We start from the raw sequence: 19,437 nt of genomic DNA on the forward strand, positions 1-19,437 counted from the left end.
TGTCTCTGTTCTTTTCTTGCCACTAAATTCAGAGCCCTGCTTGAAACAGAGCCACAGCCGACTAGAGGGAGCTGGGAGTTCCCAAACGAAAAGAAAAATAAACTTTGGTAGTTAGTGGAAGATCAAGAAGGGTGGGCGGGCAGCTTCCCGCTTCTCCTCCAGACCCTGAACCAGCCCCAGGAAGAGGTGAGAACAAGAAAGAAGAGGTCCCAAGCCTGTAAGAGGAAGTGGACCCGAGAGACACACACTAGAGGTCAGAAAACAGTCAGGCCGAAGGAATGCTACAAACTAAGCTGCAGTGAGCTCCAAGGCCTGCTTGCAGCCCAGGGTACCGGAAGTGGGAGGCAGAGCCTCCAGCCAGTACGGGGTGGGGTCAGCCTGAGCCTCTTTCTGGGTGGAGCAACTGGGGCCTCCGGCCGATCTTGTCTGTTGGTTCCCGGGCCTGAGGTACAGGGCCCATGTCTTGACCAGAAACCTCAGCTGTATCCAGGCAGCCCAGGACTGTGCCAGGCTGCTAGCAATAGCCCGGACTCGGAACTTTCACAAGCCTGTGCAAAGACCTAGCCAAAGAACCTTAAGAGCAGCACTCTGGAGGCAAAGGCAGGCGGAACTCTGTGAATTCAAGGCCAGCCTGAGCTACAGCATGAGCCCCTGTCTCAAATGAGAGCATACTCTGTGCTAGGACTGGGAGTAGCTTGGTCCTAGAAACTGTTACTACTTCCCAAGCCCTTCAAACTATGATGGCCTACACAGAGAAGGTCATGGGAGGTGGGGTTACAGAAGGAACTGCCTTAGCCCAGGGTAGGTGGAGTTCAGGACTTGGGGGGAACAGGGAGGAAGATGCATCAAGGGAGGAGTTTAGACCAAGTTGTCACTGGAGGCTGTTGTCTGTTGGCTCTGGCTTGACGCCGCACTCTGCCCAGGTCTCTTTGGAAGTGAGAGGAAGACAGACATTCGGAGAGGCTCCCCTGGGCAAGGGATTAGAATCCCTTGAGCTCACGGGCAAAAAAGGCCATTTTCCCCAACTGCAACTTCTGGACTGGGGCTGCGGCCTCAGCAAAGAGCACCCTAACTGCTAAGCACCCCTCCCTCCGGGGTGTGCCCGGCCCCTCCCTGGGTCACACCAAGGAGAGAGAGGAAAAGGGAAGGAAGGAGAAGCATTAACTACAGAAGGAAGCAGAGGAGGAGAGAAGCCACGTAGGAGTTGGTGTCAGAGAAGAGCAGAGAGGACAGACCTAGGGCAAAGCTAGGACAGGGGGAGATCAAGGGAGGGAAGGCTGAGCATCCCAACAAGCGCCCCTGAGCACAGGACCCAGGGGCGGGGAGCCAAGGGGCGGGCCGGCCATGTCCCACGGGACCTACTATGAGTGTGAGCCTCGGGGTGGCCAGCAGCCACTTGAGTTCTCAGGGGGTCGAGCTGCGCCCGGGGAGCTAGGGGACATGTGTGAGCATGAGGCCTCCATTGACCTCTCTGCCTACATCGAGTCTGGAGAAGAACAGCTACTTTCTGACCTCTTTGCCATGAAGCCAACTCCTGAAGCCCGAAGTCTTAAAGGCCCAGGAACCCCTTCGTTTCCTCACTACCTGCCGGCTGACCCCCGGCCATTTGCCTATCCCTCACACACATTTGGCCCAGATAGGAAGGCTTTGGGGCCTGGCATCTACAGCAACCCAGGAAGCTACGACCCCAGGGCTGTGGCAGTGAAGGAGGAGCCTCGCGGGCCAGAGGGCAACCGAGGCACCAGCCGAGGCACCTACAATCCCCTGCAGTACCAAGTGGCACACTGTGGGCAGACAGCCGTGCACCTCCCCCCGGCCCTGGCAGCACCTGGCCAGCCCCTGCGTGTCCTCAAGGTAAGACCAAGGTAGCTCTCCCGTCCCCCACCCCCTACCCCCGGGATGGAGCAAGGTGGATGGATGAGGGAGTTTTGACTACTGGGCGTCCCTAACAAGTCTGTGTTTGGTGCTCCTCTGTGAACATGGCCCACTCCAAAGCCCTGCTTCCCCACTCTGTGAATTCGTTTCTCAGAACTCAACTGTGTCCTGAAGACACTTGCAGTAGCTGCTTTGCCCTGCTCTGGGGCACGAACCAGCTTTCCTGCTGTCCACTAAACCTCTGCTGCCTGCTTCTGGGTGAGGAAAGGCGGCTGACTAGAATTTTAGAACAGGAGATTTGTTGCAGACAAAACCAAAGGAGAGGGTCCTCAGAGAATACGAGAGCATGAAAGAAAGCTTTGGCCTCAGATCAAGGACCCTATGCAGCCGGGTTACAGTCTTTCTGATACCTGGGAGATGGAAGCGCCCGGACGCCCTGCATTCCTTTAAGGCTTCTAGTATTCCTTGCTGCTGGGATTCCTGCTTAGCCTTCACTCCTCCTGGTGGACCCTCACCTCTCTATCCCCTTACCCTCCAGGCCCCTGTGGCTGCTGCTGCTCCTCCCTGCAGCCCCCTTCTCAAGGCGCCCTCCCCTGCTGGCTCCTCACACAAGGGCAAGAAAGCAGTGAACAAAGACAGCCTGGAGTACCGGCTGCGACGCGAACGCAACAACATCGCAGTGCGCAAGAGCCGGGACAAGGCCAAGAGGCGCATTATGGAGACACAGCAGAAGGTGCTGGAATACATGGCTGAAAATGAGCGCCTACGCAGCCGTGTGGACCAGCTCACCCAGGAGTTAGACACTCTGCGCAACCTCTTCCGTCAGATCCCCGAGGCTGCCAGCCTCATCAAGGGAGTTGGGAGCTGCAGCTGAAGCTGCCTGGCAGACTGTGGGCACCAAACCCTAAGGACCCCGCCCACCCTCCTAGGTCCCCGGAGTCCTGAACAGGCCAAGCCTGAAGCCGCGACCATGGACAATGGCAGCCAGTTACTGGGAAGGTCGGGACCAAAATGATTCTGTGGCTGAATAAACTGCACTGTGACTAGATGCTGGAGCTGTTCACTGGGTCTTGGGCCTGGGCTTGGTGGGAGTGCTGGGTGTGTACTCGCAGAAGACCCCCAAGGGCAGGGAATACATGTGGCTAGTCCACAGAGTCTCCTCTCCATGACCAAACGAACGCCTAGAAATACTAACATGCTGCTGCCCACAGCTCTGTCCATCACACCCTCTGGCCGAGCCTCAGCCTGTCCCTCTGCTTCTCTGTCACCTCACCTCCATGCCCACCCACCTACCCACTTGGTCCTTCACACACTGAGCACATGCTTAGTAGCGCCATGGTCCAAGACGGTGTCTGGAGCAGCCTCTGCGTCCTGCCCTGAGAAAATCCTGGGGTTCAGAGCATTCCGGGGCTATACAGCTGCAATGCCAGGCCCGGAGCTCATTTCCCAGGTGACCAAGGGAAATTTTTCCTATGGCTCTGCCATATTTGTGGTCCTTTAGCTCGTGATCCAAGATTCCGTCTCTTTTTTTCTTGTCCTATATCCTCTCACTCCCGTCTTTATCCTACACCCTCCTCTCCCGGGGAAGCAAAACCGTACAGTAGTTGAGGGCCTCAGCTTGCTGTCTCACCTTGAACCAGTCACCTCTCCTTCCCGTGCCTCAGTTTCCTCCTCTGCACAGGGGGAATCTGAGTACCTAGTCCACGCTGTTATTTTCGTAGAAAAATGGAGTTTGGCATGTGGTGAGCATGAGTATTTGTTCTGGTTCCATTTTGCTAAAAGCAAAAAGACATCAGGCCTCTAGACTTCTCGCTCTACGGGTGAGGAGCCCCAGCTGAGGAACCTGGGGCCTACGGGGGCCGGGAAGACCACGTAGAATCACACAACTATTTAGAGGCAGAATCAAAATTAGCTCTATGAAATCACAGATCTCAGGAGGTCCTAGAGGAGACCTCAAGAGATCATCTGGTGAGCTTCGCCCTCAGACAAGCAAGATAGTAGGAGCCACATCTTGTAGATAAAGCAGGGAGGGCCGGTGCGGATAAGTGCTCGCTCTGTCCCTCGCTGCCCCGACACTCTACCTTTCTTCTTTTCTTTCTCTCTCACCTCAGTGGAAAACAGATGTGGCCCGTGAGCCACGGTTGAGGAAGAATTATGGGGCTAGAGAGTGGACTGAGTCAGCAGAGTGCTTGCCTAGTAGTCCCCTGGGTCCAGCACTGGCACCACGGAACAGCAAAGTAATGACGAGCTGGCCCACGATGTTGGAGACTGGACAGGATAAGAGCTACAGAGTGAGTGTGTGTGTGTGTGTGGTCACAGGTCTGTTTCTCTTTCCACTTCAGATCTCAGTGGTAGAAACTCTCACCATGTCCCAGGTATCTTGTGGGCAAGACGTTCAGTGAACACCTAGAGCCCACAGCTCCTCCATCACACCCTCCACCTAACCTTCAGGCTAACGCCCTCTAGGTTAGCTAACCTTGGGTCCTTTTCCATCTGTGTCTCAGCATCCTGCGTCCTCGGGGCTTCAGCTGATGAGGGGAGACTTGAACCTCTGGGTGGCAGGACTGATGAACACCGTTTGAATAGGAGATGAAGCTGCCCATCGCTATGACACCTGGGAAAATCCTCACTTTCCCCAGTGAGATCCCAACGGGATATGACAATGAACAGGCAAACATGCCCCTCTCCTTTCTGTCCAGTTCTATCCTGAGATGTCTTGCCAACTCCAGGAAGCTCCCAGTCTGGCATTAGCTGGCTTTGGCCAAAGTAACTTATTCGAGCATCCTTCCTGACAAAGAGACAATTGCTCAGCTGCAGGAACAGGAAGGAAAGTTGGTGAGCAAGCATGCCTTCTGTCTCCCATGGCCCCTGCACTCAACATTCTTCCATCCATCCCTTCTCAGACAGCTCTGCCCTCGGGAGGTTGCCCTCCTTCGTCCACAGGCTTCCCTGGAAGTGAAGAGACTGCCCTGAGAGGGACAGTAATAACTCCCCCACTGTCTGTCCCTGCTACCTGCCATTCCTGTGGCTTCTTGAGACTCTCCTTAAATGCTTGGATAAAGTGCTTTGATTCTCATAATCCCACTTAAATGCGCCTGCCAGGGAAATCAAATTATCAAACATACTGCTTCAGGTAGGAAAGTTTAAGGCCTTTTGGCGGAAGTGACATTTAAGCTGAAGCCTAAAAACTTTCCAGGAGGTTGCTGTGCTTCAGAGTCTACTGTGGGCAAAGTAGAACGACTGGGCTTGGTGACCCGAAAGAACAAACTTGGGTACTCCAGAAAATACCTCCTATTCAGAAAGGAGCTGGCAAACGGCTCTCCCTCGGTTCCCTCTGCCCAAAGCTGGAACCAGGAGGGAGCTGCTTTATCTCTGCCCTGAGAATGACCTCTCAGGGCTGTCCACAGGGAAAGGACACAGCAGGAGGAGACAAGGGAGGGGCATTTGGTCAAGCCCTGCTGCAGTTCGAAAAGGCTCCAAGCCTGGGGTTTGAGAACCCGTGAAAAGCAGTGAAGCAAACCTTTCCAACCCCCAGCCACATCCATTCCTCTTGTTCAGAAGCCCCCTTGTCCTTCTTGAGGAGAACCGAGGGAATGTAATAGACAGTAGTCCTGAACTGAGACTCCATCTCAGGCTACAGGGAAGCCGGTGAGAAGGAAGGTTGTGGGGAGATACAGATACCACGAGGGAGGAAGCTGTCCAAGGTGAGTCTACCAAGGTCAGTCAGCGGGTGCTTGTGAAAGCTGCCTCCTCGATGCACACCTCCCAACCCCCAGAGATTGCCTCACTCCCGGGGCTCCCAGGGCCCCCATCCCAGTGTTGCAAGATCCCGGTTGGGGTTGTGGTGGAAAGAGGCCTCTTCACCTCCAGTGCTTGCCCTGCTCCCAGCCTGGGAGAAAACTCTAGAATAGAGGGATGAGACAGCAGTCCCCTTAGACATTCACTAGTTTCCAAGAATAACTCCTCCCCGAAAGTCAAGTGGTCTAACCTGGGCAGTACTCCCTAGCCTGAGCTTTGAAAACCAATGGCAGGTAAGGGTCTCTCCATGGGGAAGGGAAGGGGGGTGTTTTCAAAGGAAAAGAGACAAGTTGACTTCATCAAAATGGCCATCCCATCAGTTGTGACTTGAGGCAGCAGAGAAGGTCCTTTGTCCTTAAGGGCCTTGCTTGCAGGGAAAGACCCACCTGCAGAGCTGTGGGTGGTCTCCTGCTTGTCTTTAAAAGAACCAAAGTTCTTTAAGGTAGATGAAGGTAATGGAGAGCCAAATAGAGCAAGGCTCCACCCCAGTGGCCTGAACGCTAAACTTCATCCCAAAGTCTCAAACTCAAAACCTCTATCACCGCCACCCACCACCACCCGCCAACACCTAGTGTCATGGTCACCCTGGTCAGGCCATCCAGCCCTGCTGCAATCGGGACGGTTTGCAAAACTCCCACTAGCTCCCCCTTTGTTACCATCTGAGGTTAGGACTGTACTTGGGAGATAAGCTCGGGCTCCACCCACCTGTCCCACAGACTGCTGGCCTTCTGCAACTGGGAAGGTTTGCAAAACCCCTGCTAGCTCCAGCTGTCAACATCTGAGGCTAGCTAGGGCTGCACTCTGAGATAAAGGCTAGCTCCACCCATCTGCCCTGCCTAGAAACCTCCAAAGTATGACGGCCCCAAAAGTAAATTGTCCTAGAAGCACACTGGGGTCTGGACGCCTTCTCGGGCTCGGACAGTCATACAGAGAGCCTATTACCTGTACCTTGGTGTTCCATCAACAGCTTCACTTTCTGTTTTTGTTTTTCTTGGTTGAGACAGGGTCTTACAACTGAAGCCCAGGTTAGCCTAGAATGCACAGCAATTCCCCTGCCTCAGCCTCCCGAGTGCTGAGATTTCAGGCATAACACATCACACTCAACTTTTTTTTTTTTATTTATTTTATGTATAGGAGTACACTGTAGCTGTCTTCAGACACACCAGAAGACAGCATCAGATCCCATGACAGATGATTGTGAGCCACCATGTGGTTGCTGGGAATTGAACTCAGGACCTCCAGAAGAGCAGTCAGGGCTCTTAACCACTGAACCATCTCTCCAGCCCCAGGCATCTGCTTTTAATGTGAGGGCCAGGAAAGGCTTGTCTGAGGTAACACAGGGACAGAATTCAAGAGGTAAGTCTGGCAAAAAGCAGGGTTTCCCACATACAGATAATTGTTCCTAAGCAAATCTTTCCCATTCCCTGGCACAGAGTGTGGTTAGAGTAGGGCAGACTAGATTGGGAGAGACAGGGATGCCTAGAACGAGGCCCAGCAGAGCTGAGGCTGGAGTTCCCAAGCTCCCTCAGGTAGGATTATAATGGAAGGACTACCATTCCAACAGAAGATACCCCACCTTCCTCTCTCTCTTAGAAAGGGAAAGTATAGGAACAGATAAAAATAGAAATAAGGTGTTGGCGAGATAGCTCAGTAGGCGAAGGCACTTACTATTAAACTTGACCCTAGTTTGATCCCCAGACCAATTCCTGTGTGCGCCGTGACATAAATGGCTTCATGCATACACTTAGAATACACACACACACACACTCGCATGTGCACATACACACCACTATTTTAAAATTTTTGTGTTTAGATTTAACTGCTGAGCCAGCTCTCTAGCCTTCAAAATAAATATTTTTAACAACATGTATGTTTATATGTTTGAAGACATGTAAACACAAAAGTAATTTAAAACACATAGGCTTGAGCTGGGCATGGTGGTACATGCCTTTAAGCTCAGCATTTGGTATGCAGAGGCAGGAAGATCTCTATGAGTTTGAAGATAGCCTGGTCTACATAGAGAGGTCAAGGGTAGGGATTATGCACAGTAAGACCCTGTCTCAAAACACCAAAAACAGTGATAACTTTTTAGAAAGGCTTTGGCTGGACATGGTGAAGCTGACTTGCAACCCTGGCACTCAGGGGCCAAGAAAGACAAAAAGCGAGTCTGACAACCTTGACTACACAGCAAGACTCCATCTTAGTAAAAATAAAAGACTTTGGGGCTGGAGAGACGGCTCAGTGGTTAAGAGCCCTGACTGCTCTTCCAAAGGTCCTGAGTTCAAATCCCAGCAACCACATGGTGGCTCACAACCATCTGTAATAAGATCTGATGCCCTCTTCTGGTGTGTCTGAAGACAGTGACAGTATATTTATATATAATAAATAAATCTAAATACATAGAGAGATTTACTTATTTTGTGTATGTAAGTACACTGTAGCTGTCTTCAGACACACAGAAAAAGACATCAGATCCTGTTACAGATGGTTGTGAGCCACCATGTGGTTGTTGTTGGGATTTGAACTCAGGACCTCTGAAGGAGCAGTCCTTAACCACTAAGCTATCTCTCCAGCCCAATGAGAAGTGTTTTAGAACAGCAATAGTCTGTCTGCTGAAATGATTGTTTTCTGGTGGTTTGGTCCTTAGCTGGTCAACTACAAATATAAGTGCTGGATCCATCTAGGGTTGGTGCTTAGCTAGGGAGGAGGGTGGTTGCGACAGATGGGAAGGAGAGCTGAAGTGATTCAGGAAATAATTTTGGTGGAGAGTCACTGGTCCCCAGCCAGCTTGTCCAACAGCTGCAGTGAGCCAACCTAGCAACGACCCATAAGGAAAGGAGATCGTATCAGAGAAGGGTGTTTGATTCGTTATTTCATAGATTCTTCAGTTTCTGCTGATAATAAGGCTCTGGGCACAGCCCTCAGACTATATCACTTGAGAGGAGCAGAGGAGAAGAGTGTTAGGGGTGGAAGGGAGAAGGCTGAGAGAAGAGAGTGCTGAGGACTCTGAATGTCCCAGTCACCACCTCTGCAGGGCCACCACCTGTGGGGACCGTGTTCCCTAGGCCACCCTCCTTCCCTCCGGTCTTCTTTCACTACCCTCCCACTTCTTTTTTTTTTTTTTTTTTTTTAAGATTTATTTATTTATTACATGTAAGTACACTGTAGGTGTCTTCAGACACAGCAGAAGAGGGCATCAGATCCCATTACAGATGGTTGTGAGCCACCATGTGGTTGCTAGGAATTGAACTCAGAACCTTTGGAAGAGCAGTCAGTGCTCTTAACCGCTGAGCCATCTCTCCAGCCCCCACACTCCGACTTCTTGTTTCCCTAGAGCAAGCCTCCCCTTCTCCAGTTTCTCTCTGGTTTCCCTTCATCTCTCCAGTTTCTCCTTTCATCCCAAATATGACTTCCACTTCCCTGGATCAATCTGAGAAGCCGTACTGGACAGTAGGTGTGACCAGGAGTCTGTGAGAGCTGAAATCCCATGTGGCTGTTTTGTTGTCTAATTCTCCTACACCTCAATTGTGAAGCTGGGATAATAAACCTCCTAAGGTTTGTGGAAGAATCATAGAAGTATAATGTTTGGAGTAATGTCAGACAATGGCTGTTCTTAGTCTGACCCCTCACCTCCTTCCCTTGCTCCATCTTCACCCTCTCACCTCCACCATACCTCCACAGTTACGTCATATGTCTTCAAAGAGATGAACAAGACTCACTTCCATCTGAAGTCTGGTAGTAAAATTGAGTCACACAAAAGTCAAGATGGAGCTGGGGGTGAAAGAGAGACTTAGTGGTTAGGAACACTTGGTCCTCTTGCCAAGGGTTCTGTTCTCTGCATTCCCATGATGCTCAGCACTCCCATGATGCTCAGCACTCCCATGATGCTCAGCACTCCCATGATGCTCAGCACTCCCATGATGCTCAGCACTCCCATGATGGCTCATAACTACCTATAACTCCAGTTCCATGCCATCTGATGCTAAGCTCACATGTGATGCACACATACATTGCACCTGCCAGCAAAACATTATACACATAAAATGGTTTTTTATTTGTTTATTTGTTTGAGACAGGGTTTCTCTGTGTAACCCTGGCTATCCTGAAACTCACTCTGTAGACCAGGCTGGCCTCAAACTCACAGAGATCCACTTGCCTCTCCCTCCCCAAGTGCTGGAACTAAAGGCATGCTCCACTACCACCTTGCTATAAATAACTCTTAAAAATAAAAATTAGGGATAAATAAGTAGGGCTGGAGAGATGGCTCAATGGTTAAGAGCACTGACTGCTCTTCCAGAGGTCCTGAGTTCAAATCCCAGCAACCACATAACCATCTCTAATGGGATCTGACGCCCTCTTCTGGTGTGTCTGAAGACAGCTACAATGTACTCAAATACATTAAATAAATAAATCTTTTAAAAAATAATAAATAAGCAAAAAGATAGAACTGGGCATAATAATACATTTGGGATAGGAAAGAAGGTAGGGAACCTGGGTTCAAGTGAAACCTATCAAAAATAAAAACAGAAAAAGTTGGGGTACTATATAAGTCCTGCTAAACTGATGTCCAAAGAGGGCTGGAAAAAAGCTCAGTGGTTAAGAGGACCTGCAGCTCTTGCAGAGAACTGAGTTCAGTCCCCAAGACCCACGTGGTGACTGACACCATCAACAATGATCCCAAGTCCAAGGGATCTGACACCCTCTTCTGCCCTCCATAGGCACTGTGGAGCACATACACACATGAAAATAAAACCCACACACAAAAACACATCTTTGAACAGCTCGTTTTAAAGATGCACAAGAGCTGCCGTTGGAAAACAGGGTCTCTTCTGTCTGGCGGATAGCGGGCGAATAAACTGGAGCTCCTGCAAATCGGGAGCAAGGATTTCTTCTGGGCCTTTCCTGCATCTGTGCAGGGCTGGTGGTGGGTCCTAAATGAATACACTTTAGCTAGCTGTCGCCTCCTATGGTAGGCTATGTCAGACCCTGGAGGTGTCACATAATCTGCTTATTGGCATGCAGTGGGGGTTGGGGGGAATGCAGTGGAGAAAGAGGCAGCAACTTCTTCTTCTTCTTTTTTTTTTTTTTAAGGACATATAAGTTGCTTGAAGTTTATTTATAAATGACAAAGAGATGCTTCAAGGCTGGCATTTTAAACACAGTATCCCTCCTTTGCTTTTTAACTTAGCTAAAACCCTTGCTTGCTCTTATTTTTAAAGTAATATTTTCAATGTTAGGGTCTGAATCCAGGGCTTCCTTGCTCAGAGTACCGAGTTAATTTTAATTTCACTAACCTATCTACTCTTAGTTGTAACAAGCCAAAGACCTGCACATCCTTCCCTGGATGGAAGGGTGGGTTCATCTCAAAAAAACCCTTAAGGATGCAATGGAAGCATTTGTTCTGGTCAGCTCAGGCCAGTGTGGAGTAGAGCAAAGAAACTGGTGTCCTTCTTGGAGTGTGAGGCAGCAACTTCTTATGCTAGTATGGGGCAGTTTCCAACCACCCCCACCCCAACCCAGACTCCAGCAGGTCATGCCTCTCTCAGCATGGCCACCAGGAGGCAGCAAAGACTAAGAGTGGGGACAGAAGGGCAGGGAAACTGGAGCGCCCAGGCCTACTGGATTCAAGTGTGAAGTGCTACTTACTGGGATATCTTTTGGTTTTGGGTTTTGTTTTGTTTGTTGTTGTTGTTGTTTTTTTTTTTTTTTTTGGTTTTTGTTTTCAGGGAAAAGGCCTTCAGACACCTGGAGAAAGTTATACTTGTCTTAGAGAAAGAACAAGAGTTCCATTCAAACTTATACACCTGCTAATCATCAATTCTTAAATTCTAAGTTCTGTAACTCCAATGGGTGCAGATTTTCTTCCCCTTCTGGTGAGAGTGAAAGCAGGACTTTGCCCCAATCTGCATAATAAATATTCTTTTCTTGACTTAGCAGTGATCAGGAGCTGGGTACTGCTACTGCTCTTTTTTCTTTTCTAAAAACTTGCTTTTATTATTTTTAATTATGCACGTGTGTGTCTGTGTGTGGATATGTACAGGTGAGTGCCAAATGGAGGCCGGAAACATTGGGCTCCCGAGAGCTGGAGTTACAGGAGGTTTGGGAGCCGCCTGACATGGGTTTTGGGAACCATGCGTTCTCTAGAAGTACAGCACATGCGCTTAGCCACTGAGCTGTCTCTCCGTGCCCTGGGCACTGTCACCGCATCACTGGAAGGCTATGGCCCGTGGTCAGAATGACAGAAATAGAAAGCAGCAGTGTCTTTGGCTCCAGGGATGGGAGTTTCCCTTGTCACAGTTGTCACATGTAAAAATAAATTTGTCTTCAAGAGAAGCCAGTGGTTCCCTTTAGACTCTGGTCCTGAGACAATGGTGGTGCACACCTGTGACCCCAGGAACCCAGGATGCAGGGGACAGAGTAGGTAGATCCCTGTGAGCTCCAGGTTAGCCTGGTTTGCACAGAGTTTCAGGCCAGCCAAGGCTACACAGTGAGATCCTGCCTCAAGATAAATAAATAAATGAATAAGAATAAACTCTAACAAGTGTGTTAGCATACACCATTAATTCTAGCATTAGGAGGCAGAGGCAGGCAGATCTCTTTGAGTATAAGGCCAGCCTGGTCTACAAAGCAAGTTCCAGGACAGCCAGGGCTGTTACACACACAAACACACACACACACAAATCTGCCTCCAAAACAAACAAAGGTAAACCCTAGTCCTTACCTGTCATTCACTAGATAGATCGTCTTAGTATATGTAACTTTATCCCCAGCCTTCAAAGCAAAAGAGCCAGCAGACCAGACAGTGCCTGGTGACATGTAATCTCAGCACTTGGGAAGCAAAGGCAAGAAGGTCACAAGTTCAAGGCCTGAGCTACAATGAGAGAAAAGAAGTTAAACTAATAGTCAGGTATTAATCCATACACTGAAGATCTGGTGGACGCAGATAGGCTTTTCCTAGGAGTTTGGGGGAGCAGGAAGAGCCTGAGCCAGTTAGTACTGGAAAAGCAGGTCTTGTCAGGATCTAAGAGGCCAGAGACCTCCTGAGACTCTTCCCTCCCTCCTCGGAGGGGTGTGGAATTTGGGCTGAAGACGTTAAAAGAGGCTTCCCAGAGAAAGGTAGGAACTTCCCACAGGAAAGGTGGGAGTTAGCCGGGCTGGGGAAGAATGGTGACCAATCAGAAAAGACAGTTCACAAAAGCACAGTAGGGAGGCAAGAAAACAAAGCGTCTCCAGGGCTTCTCAGGCAGGTGGAAGAGTTTATCTTCCCTCTCCATCGAACCAGTAGGTGGACTCAGCTAAGCTTCATAGGCCTGTCCCAACCCCCCACCCCCCACTTCCACCCCTCCCTCGCCAAAAGGAGAAGGCAGCCAACCTACGTGTTCCTGCACACCTGCTGACAGCCCTACTCAAGTGCAGAACATTCCTGAAAGTCTCAGCTTAGAGGTGACCCAGTATAGTGCTGGACCTGTTTCCTCACCACCCAGGAGATAACAGGCATCCATGAATATATCAACAAAACCAAAAAGTGCCACCACCCCGTCACATTTGTCATCTATTACACAGCCAACACGTTTTTGTTGTTGTCTCCCCCCCCCCAGTGGTGATGGTGGTGGTGGTGGTGGTGGTGGTGGTGGTGGGGTCCCATGACACTCCTGTCTCTGGCACCTAGAGAGCCGGCTTCCACACCTGTGGTTCATATGTGACCTCCTAGTGGGAAACTGTAGATTCAGTCAACAACAAACTAGGAGAGTGGTGCAGGGGGCATGGAGAGAGAATACACAGAGAGAGGGCAGAAATAAATGAGCTAGCCACAGCAGACGACCCAGGGAAGGCTGAGGAGACACCAAAAAAAGATGTGGCGTCTACTCCTCCTTGGGGTGGCCGCAAGCAGATGTCTGCATGAGGAGACCCAGAAGTCTGTGCGCCTTCTTAGGCCTCCTTTCTCCCAAAAGCCCACACACTTCCGCTCCTCAATCCTTCCTCTCCCTGGCTCCCATGAGCCTCAACCCCTTCGAATCCAAACATACTATACAAGAGATCCTGTACCCAGTGGAGGTTGGCGTCCTGAGGGGGAAGCTCGAGCCCTAGCTGCAGTGACAGAGACCACTCGAAGGATTCAGGGGATCCTAGCAGGTCTGTGAGGAGACAGGAAATGTCAGGGATGGCTGAGGGGCAGCGGAGTCTAAAAAGAGTCCTTTACCGCAAGGGACTCGCAGTCGATGAGGTGAAGAACCTGTCCTCTTCTCTTAAAGTTCTCCCAGTACAAGGACCTCTGCTTCTGAGTCGAGACCCTGCACAATACTGCCATGCTGTCTGGGGAGACCCAGATACCCCAAACTACCACAGGTGAGTTTGTCACTGCTGTTTGGTTTTGAACCCGGGACAAGGGACTAAGGTGTATATTTTACACACCAAAGCAGACCTGGCTTCCAGATTCTCCCAGCATCCCTCAGTCCCTACCTGGCACACCCTGCCCCCAGCCCTGAACTTTCCAACCCAAGGGCTGAGTTGTCCTTCCCCCAGATGTTTCTCCCTATTATAATCCAGACATTTTGCTCTCTTCCTCTCTCTTTCTTTTCTCATCTTCTTACTCTGCCCGAGTGTCCCTTTCTCTCTCTCTTCCTCTCTTAACCCCTCCCGTTTCCCATGGCGACTTCGGTCCTTGGGGCCGGTGAACTCACCCCAGTGCAGCTTCCCAATAAACCTGCCTTTAGAATAATCTAATCTGACTCAAATTGGCTTATCCCAATAATAGAGAACAAAAATTCTATCATTAACGTTGTGTTTTATAAAAAGCCAAGTATGTTTTATAGAGCACGATTTGGTGAGGTGGGAGGGGTGAGGTGGGCGGGCCCATGCTGAGGCATCCCTTCCCCCTGAGGTATCAGCCATACGGCAGGTATAGTGTAAAATATGTGTTTATTTAAGGCATGGCGAGGGGAGTTGAGAAGAGAGTGGAGACAGAGAAGGGGGAAGCAGGAACACGTGGAATAAGAGGGGGCGGGAAGGGGAGAGAGGGAGAGAGGGGTCAGGGAGAAGAGTCAAAGAGAAGGGACTTAGGGACTTACGTGTCGTAGAGCGTGAGGAGGGGCCAAGCAGACCCTTTGATAACGTGGGTGGAGCCTAGAAAGAAAGCCAACCATTGACGTCTTCTTCAAGGAGGTCTCATTTCCAGCTTCTGTATGTTTTGACAGGTGCAGCCTCTTGAACCCAGGTTACAAAGGAGAGAGTTGCCTCGGGGTAAAGGTGAGAGGAACTCTCCAGTCTCAGGAATCTGAAGGGCTCTCACCTACTTAGACCTCCCAATACCTGAGCCATGTCTGATGTATGGAACTGTCCTCCTGTCTGCTCGTCATAGTAATGTACACTCTATAGTCCCTTTCCAGTCCTGCTCCCCAAAATGCATTAAAGCAGAGATCTGGGGAGAGGCTAGAGGCATAACTCTGCCTCTTGGGTTTGAGCCTTGCACATGTTATGAAGGGCTCTGGGTTATAACTACTCAGCTAGAAATCCGATTCCAATTGGCCACCTGGATGTACTGAGGCAGCCCCAAGACACCTCCTTCCTCTTAGTATCTAATTTCTTCCCATCTGCTAAGTATATACTAGATTTCATTCCCTGACAGATACCTGATGCCCACCTGCGTGGTTATTCCCTGTGGCCAGAGCATGGTCTGCCCCAACTAATCCAACCAGATGGCCCTGGTGTCCCAAACACTGATTTTCTCCTGTATGTGCGGGTTGCCCACACTTCCAGATGTCACAAAGAGGTGAGGTTCAAAGCTGATCATTTCCCTTGCTCTTTTGCTCCTAATGTTAAACTTTGTTAAGGGGAGGGGGGATATAGAAATAGCATTTTTACTGAATTGCATATCTTCTAGGGGCAGTTTGGAGTAGTCTGATGAAGCATGCCTTGTGTAGGGGCTAAGAATCTTCCAGGCTACCCATGGGTGCTATCCCCAGCAGAACCGTATAGGGCCCCTGCTTCCTCTTTTTCTCAGGAAGATCTCATCTACCTGTTTTATCTCCTTTCAACTCTTCCTTCCCCCGGCCTGTTTGCAGCCCTCTGTCATAGCGTATGCTGCCTGCTGCCAGCTGGACTCAGACGACAGGCCCCTCGCTGGTACCATTGTCTACTGTGCTCAACATCTCAGCAGCCGGAGTCTCAGCCATGATGATGTTGTCATGGTGACTGCTGCATGATGAATGGGGGATGGGGCCGGGGGGAGTGGGAGAACCTACTGAGGATGGCACAGGAGGTGTCTTCAGCTCTACGAAGAAGAGCTGGTTACGTGGAAGGCTCTAGGTTCTGCTCCAGAACCAGGCCCTTGCTCAGCAACCATTCGTTCTTAGGCTACACTTCATGAGCTGCTGCATGCCCTGGGTTTTTCTGGACAGCTCTTCAAGATGTGGCGAGACTGTCCCTCCGGACTCAGTGGTAAACAAAAGGAATGTGGGAATGGCCATCTTGTGATGTCAACCCGAGGGAGTTCACCCTTCCTAAGTTCTCCTCTCCTTGTATTGACTTCTGCCCTTTTGAAGCCAGAGAGAATTGTTCCACGAGGAGACAGGTGACCAGACGAGATGAACAAGGACAACTGCTTCTCACCACTCCAGCTGTCAGCCACAGCCTAGCCAAACACTTGGGGGTGCCCGGGACTCCGTTGGGAGTTCCTTTGGAAGAAGAGGTGAGTGAGAGAGAGTAACACCCCGGGATGATGGGAGAAAGAGGGAGTAGCCCAATTGCAACGAGCCATTTGCTACCTCATCCAACAGGGCTCTTTGTCTTCACACTGGGAGTCCAGATTACTTCAGGACTCCATAATGACCGCGACCTTCCATGGTGCCCACCATACTCGACTTGACCCAATAACCCTTGCTGCCTTCGAAGATTCAGGCTGGTATCAGGTCAACCACAGTGCTGCAGAGGAACTTTTGTGGGGCCAGGGTAAGGAATAAGAAAGAGCGGCAAGTCACTGGAACCCAAGTCAGCTTTGTGAGATAGCCTGAGTTACTTGCTAGTAAGGTATAACTCAAATTGTGAGCAGAGCTGGTACAGAGGGATCTCTGCGGTTTCGTCTTTTTGTTTCCGAGGCTACGTAGCTCTGCTGTCCTGGAACTCACGATGTAGACCAGGCTGGCCTGAAACTCACAGAGCTCCTCCTGGCTCTTACTCCCCAGTGCTAAGATTAAAGAGATGTGCCTCTCTGCCCAGCCTGAGCTTTTATCTCTGTGTGCTTTCTTGTCTTATTGCACAAGCAGGCTCTGGCCCAGACTTTGGCCTGGTGAGCACATGCAGGAATGGATCCTCAGACTTCTTCTGCACTGGCAGGTGTGTGCTGAGTGGGCAGGGGACAACTCTGTCAGTGAACCTAGTGTCATCTATTATCCCCTCCACGCAGTGGGCTGGGCTGTCACTACCTGCACCTGGATAAGGGAAGCTGTTCCTCCGACCCAATGCTAGAAGGCTGCCGTATGTACAAACCCTTAGCCAATGGGGTAAGTGCACCACAGAAGAGACAGAGCAGGCCCAGGAGGTGTCAACCTCTACACCACCGCACTATTCTATCCCTTTCCTGAACCACAGAGTGAATGCTGGAAGGAGGAGGGTGCACTCCACACCAGAGCGGAGAACCCCCATGGGGAAATCTACCACATGCACAGCCGCTGTTTCCTTGCCAACCTTACCTCCCAAGTGCTCTCCAAAGACAAGACCAGCCAACCCTCTACAGCTCCGTATCCCCAGGAAGATCCCACAGGCTGCTGCTATTTACATCAATGCACCCACAAGGGAGCCTATGAGGTTCAAGTAGAGGGGTCACCGTGGATCCCCTGCCTTCCGGGAAAGGCTGTTCAAGTGAGAATTTTATGAGCCGTCAGATCACACGGGCAGGAAAGTTGGGAGAGTTGGCTGGCAATTACTGTTTGGCTTCTTTGGAGTCTTACTCTGTGTCCTGGTTGCCCCAGAACTAGCTATATAGCCCAGGTCAACTTCAAACTTGTGACAATCCTCCTGCCTTAGCTTCTCACATACTGGGATTAGACATGAACCATCATGCCTACAGCTTGCTTTTGAAATGGATTTTTGTCCTATTTATGCTTTCACTCAACAATGTTGGGGGTCAACCCTGGAGCATTCACTGAGCTGCACCCTCAGCCCCTGGCCAGCCTTCCTTTTTTCCTAAATATCTCCTTAGCCTGTGACTGATAGATATATGCCATTTTCCTTAGACAGTAGTCCTAAGCAAGTAACTGAGGCTGTGGCCTGTACCCTGCTATTCCCTTGCAGGTTCCTGGGTACTACGGTCTTCTCTACTGTCCCCAAGGCCGGCTGTGTCTGAGTGAAGGTCCCAGTGTTGCCACTTCTCAACCAATGAGCATTACAAGCCAAGACCCGGGATTCCAGCTGTCTCTAAGACTAACAGGGACCCCAGGCTACCCTCTGGAGAAGGGACAGAGAGAAGAGCTTGCTGAAATAGTTCTGCAGGCTCTGGTGACAAGAGCTGGAACTAGCAGGTAAAAGGACAGTCCCACTTAGACAGTGGGCCAGAGTACTCGAGTACTTTCTCTCACTTTGCTCTGCACCCTGTTCATCCAACTCTGGAAACTACACATCACTTACCTCTTTAGATGCTCTCTCAAATACTCCTCCATTATAAGATCCCAATGTCTGCTCAGGTGCCATTTCTACAGCCCATCCATCACCACAAGCTTGGTATTCACTGTGAGTATGTGGAAGTCTCCTGGCTGCCAAGGGCCTACCATTGCTATGCTACATAGGACCCTGACCCTGATTCTTCAGAAGAAACCTCTCCAAGTATACTATGGAGAAGCCATCTTTACCACAGAATACATCAGGTAAGAAAAACTGTGTCCCTATGCAGACAACTGAAATCGTATTTGGGAAGCAAGCATTGTGTGTACCTTATTCTAGACAGGATGATGTCTACCAGTAAACATGCCCAACATCACCATCAAATAGTACTAGGGCCCCATCCCTAGGACTTAGGGATTTCAGTTGTCTTGGCTTGGATTTTTGTTTTTGAAGGGGAAGGTTTAACACAGGGCTTCACTGTGTAGCCCTGGCTAGCCTAGAACTTACTGTAGTTAAGTTACACGTATACTAAGTTATCTACTGTCAACTAAGTCTACTAAGCAGCCTAACCTTGAACTCGCAGAGATCCATCTGCATCCTCCCTTTTCTTTGGAGCTCCAGACTGACTTCAGATTCACTGTAGAGAAGGATGGTCTTGAACGTCTAATCCCCCTGCCTCTGAATTCCTGGAGTCATATTGTGATTGTGCCATCACACCTTTCTCAAACAGCATTCAGGGAATCTAGCTACCAAAGGTCTCTTCCCATTATCTGATCCTCACTGCCATCAGCCTTTCAGTACTTGCAGTTGCTGGAGACTCGGATCTTAATCCTATTCCTACATTTTGGGTCTTACGTTCCCTTTCACTGCTGTCTGCTCTAGTGCTCGGTTCTATAACCCACTAGTATAGAACAGCGCCCTCCATGTTCCTAGGCCACAGACTTCCTTGGACCATCACCCCTCTACGACCGAGCTACTTCTCTACACTGGATTCTGTCTACTGTTGCTAATTCTGGCGGGCTCACTGGGAACTCTGGCTTATCAGAAACGAGCTAGGCTCCAAGTGGGACCATCTACCACTTAACCGTCACAAGCGCTACATGGCACAAGAGACCAGATTAAGATAAAGCAGGTGTGATGCCACTCAGAATGTATCTGCCAGATGCCAGC

The 19,437-nt window shown here is 50.2% G+C and overlaps 2 protein-coding genes across 2 annotated transcripts; both read left to right on the forward strand.

Annotated features, from left to right (window-relative positions):
* Positions 1 to 1,344: 1,344 nt before the first annotated feature.
* On the forward strand, positions 1,345 to 2,749 carry CEBPE (CCAAT enhancer binding protein epsilon; the record flags this gene model as incomplete). The annotated part of the gene is made up of 2 exons (XM_080926008.1): positions 1,345 to 1,854; positions 2,414 to 2,749. 2 exons carry the CDS (start codon positions 1,345 to 1,347, stop codon positions 2,747 to 2,749), a joined length of 846 nt encoding a protein of 281 aa, XP_080782134.1.
* Positions 2,750 to 13,526: 10,777 nt separating this feature from the next.
* Positions 13,527 to 19,351, forward strand: CIROP (ciliated left-right organizer metallopeptidase; the record flags this gene model as incomplete). Its single annotated transcript, XM_080926197.1, has 14 exons — positions 13,527 to 13,806; positions 13,926 to 14,019; positions 14,868 to 14,919; positions 15,299 to 15,442; positions 15,735 to 15,860; positions 16,026 to 16,110; positions 16,215 to 16,360; positions 16,449 to 16,620; positions 16,935 to 17,004; positions 17,075 to 17,171; positions 17,260 to 17,529; positions 17,962 to 18,188; positions 18,351 to 18,530; positions 19,201 to 19,351. 14 exons carry the CDS (start codon positions 13,527 to 13,529, stop codon positions 19,349 to 19,351), a joined length of 2,094 nt encoding a protein of 697 aa, XP_080782323.1.
* Between the last annotated feature and the right edge of the window lie 86 nt (positions 19,352 to 19,437).

The sequence above is a fragment of the Micromys minutus genome (assembly GCF_963924665.1).
Source record: "Micromys minutus genome assembly, chromosome: 12".
Lineage (NCBI taxonomy): Eukaryota > Metazoa > Chordata > Mammalia > Rodentia > Muridae > Micromys > Micromys minutus.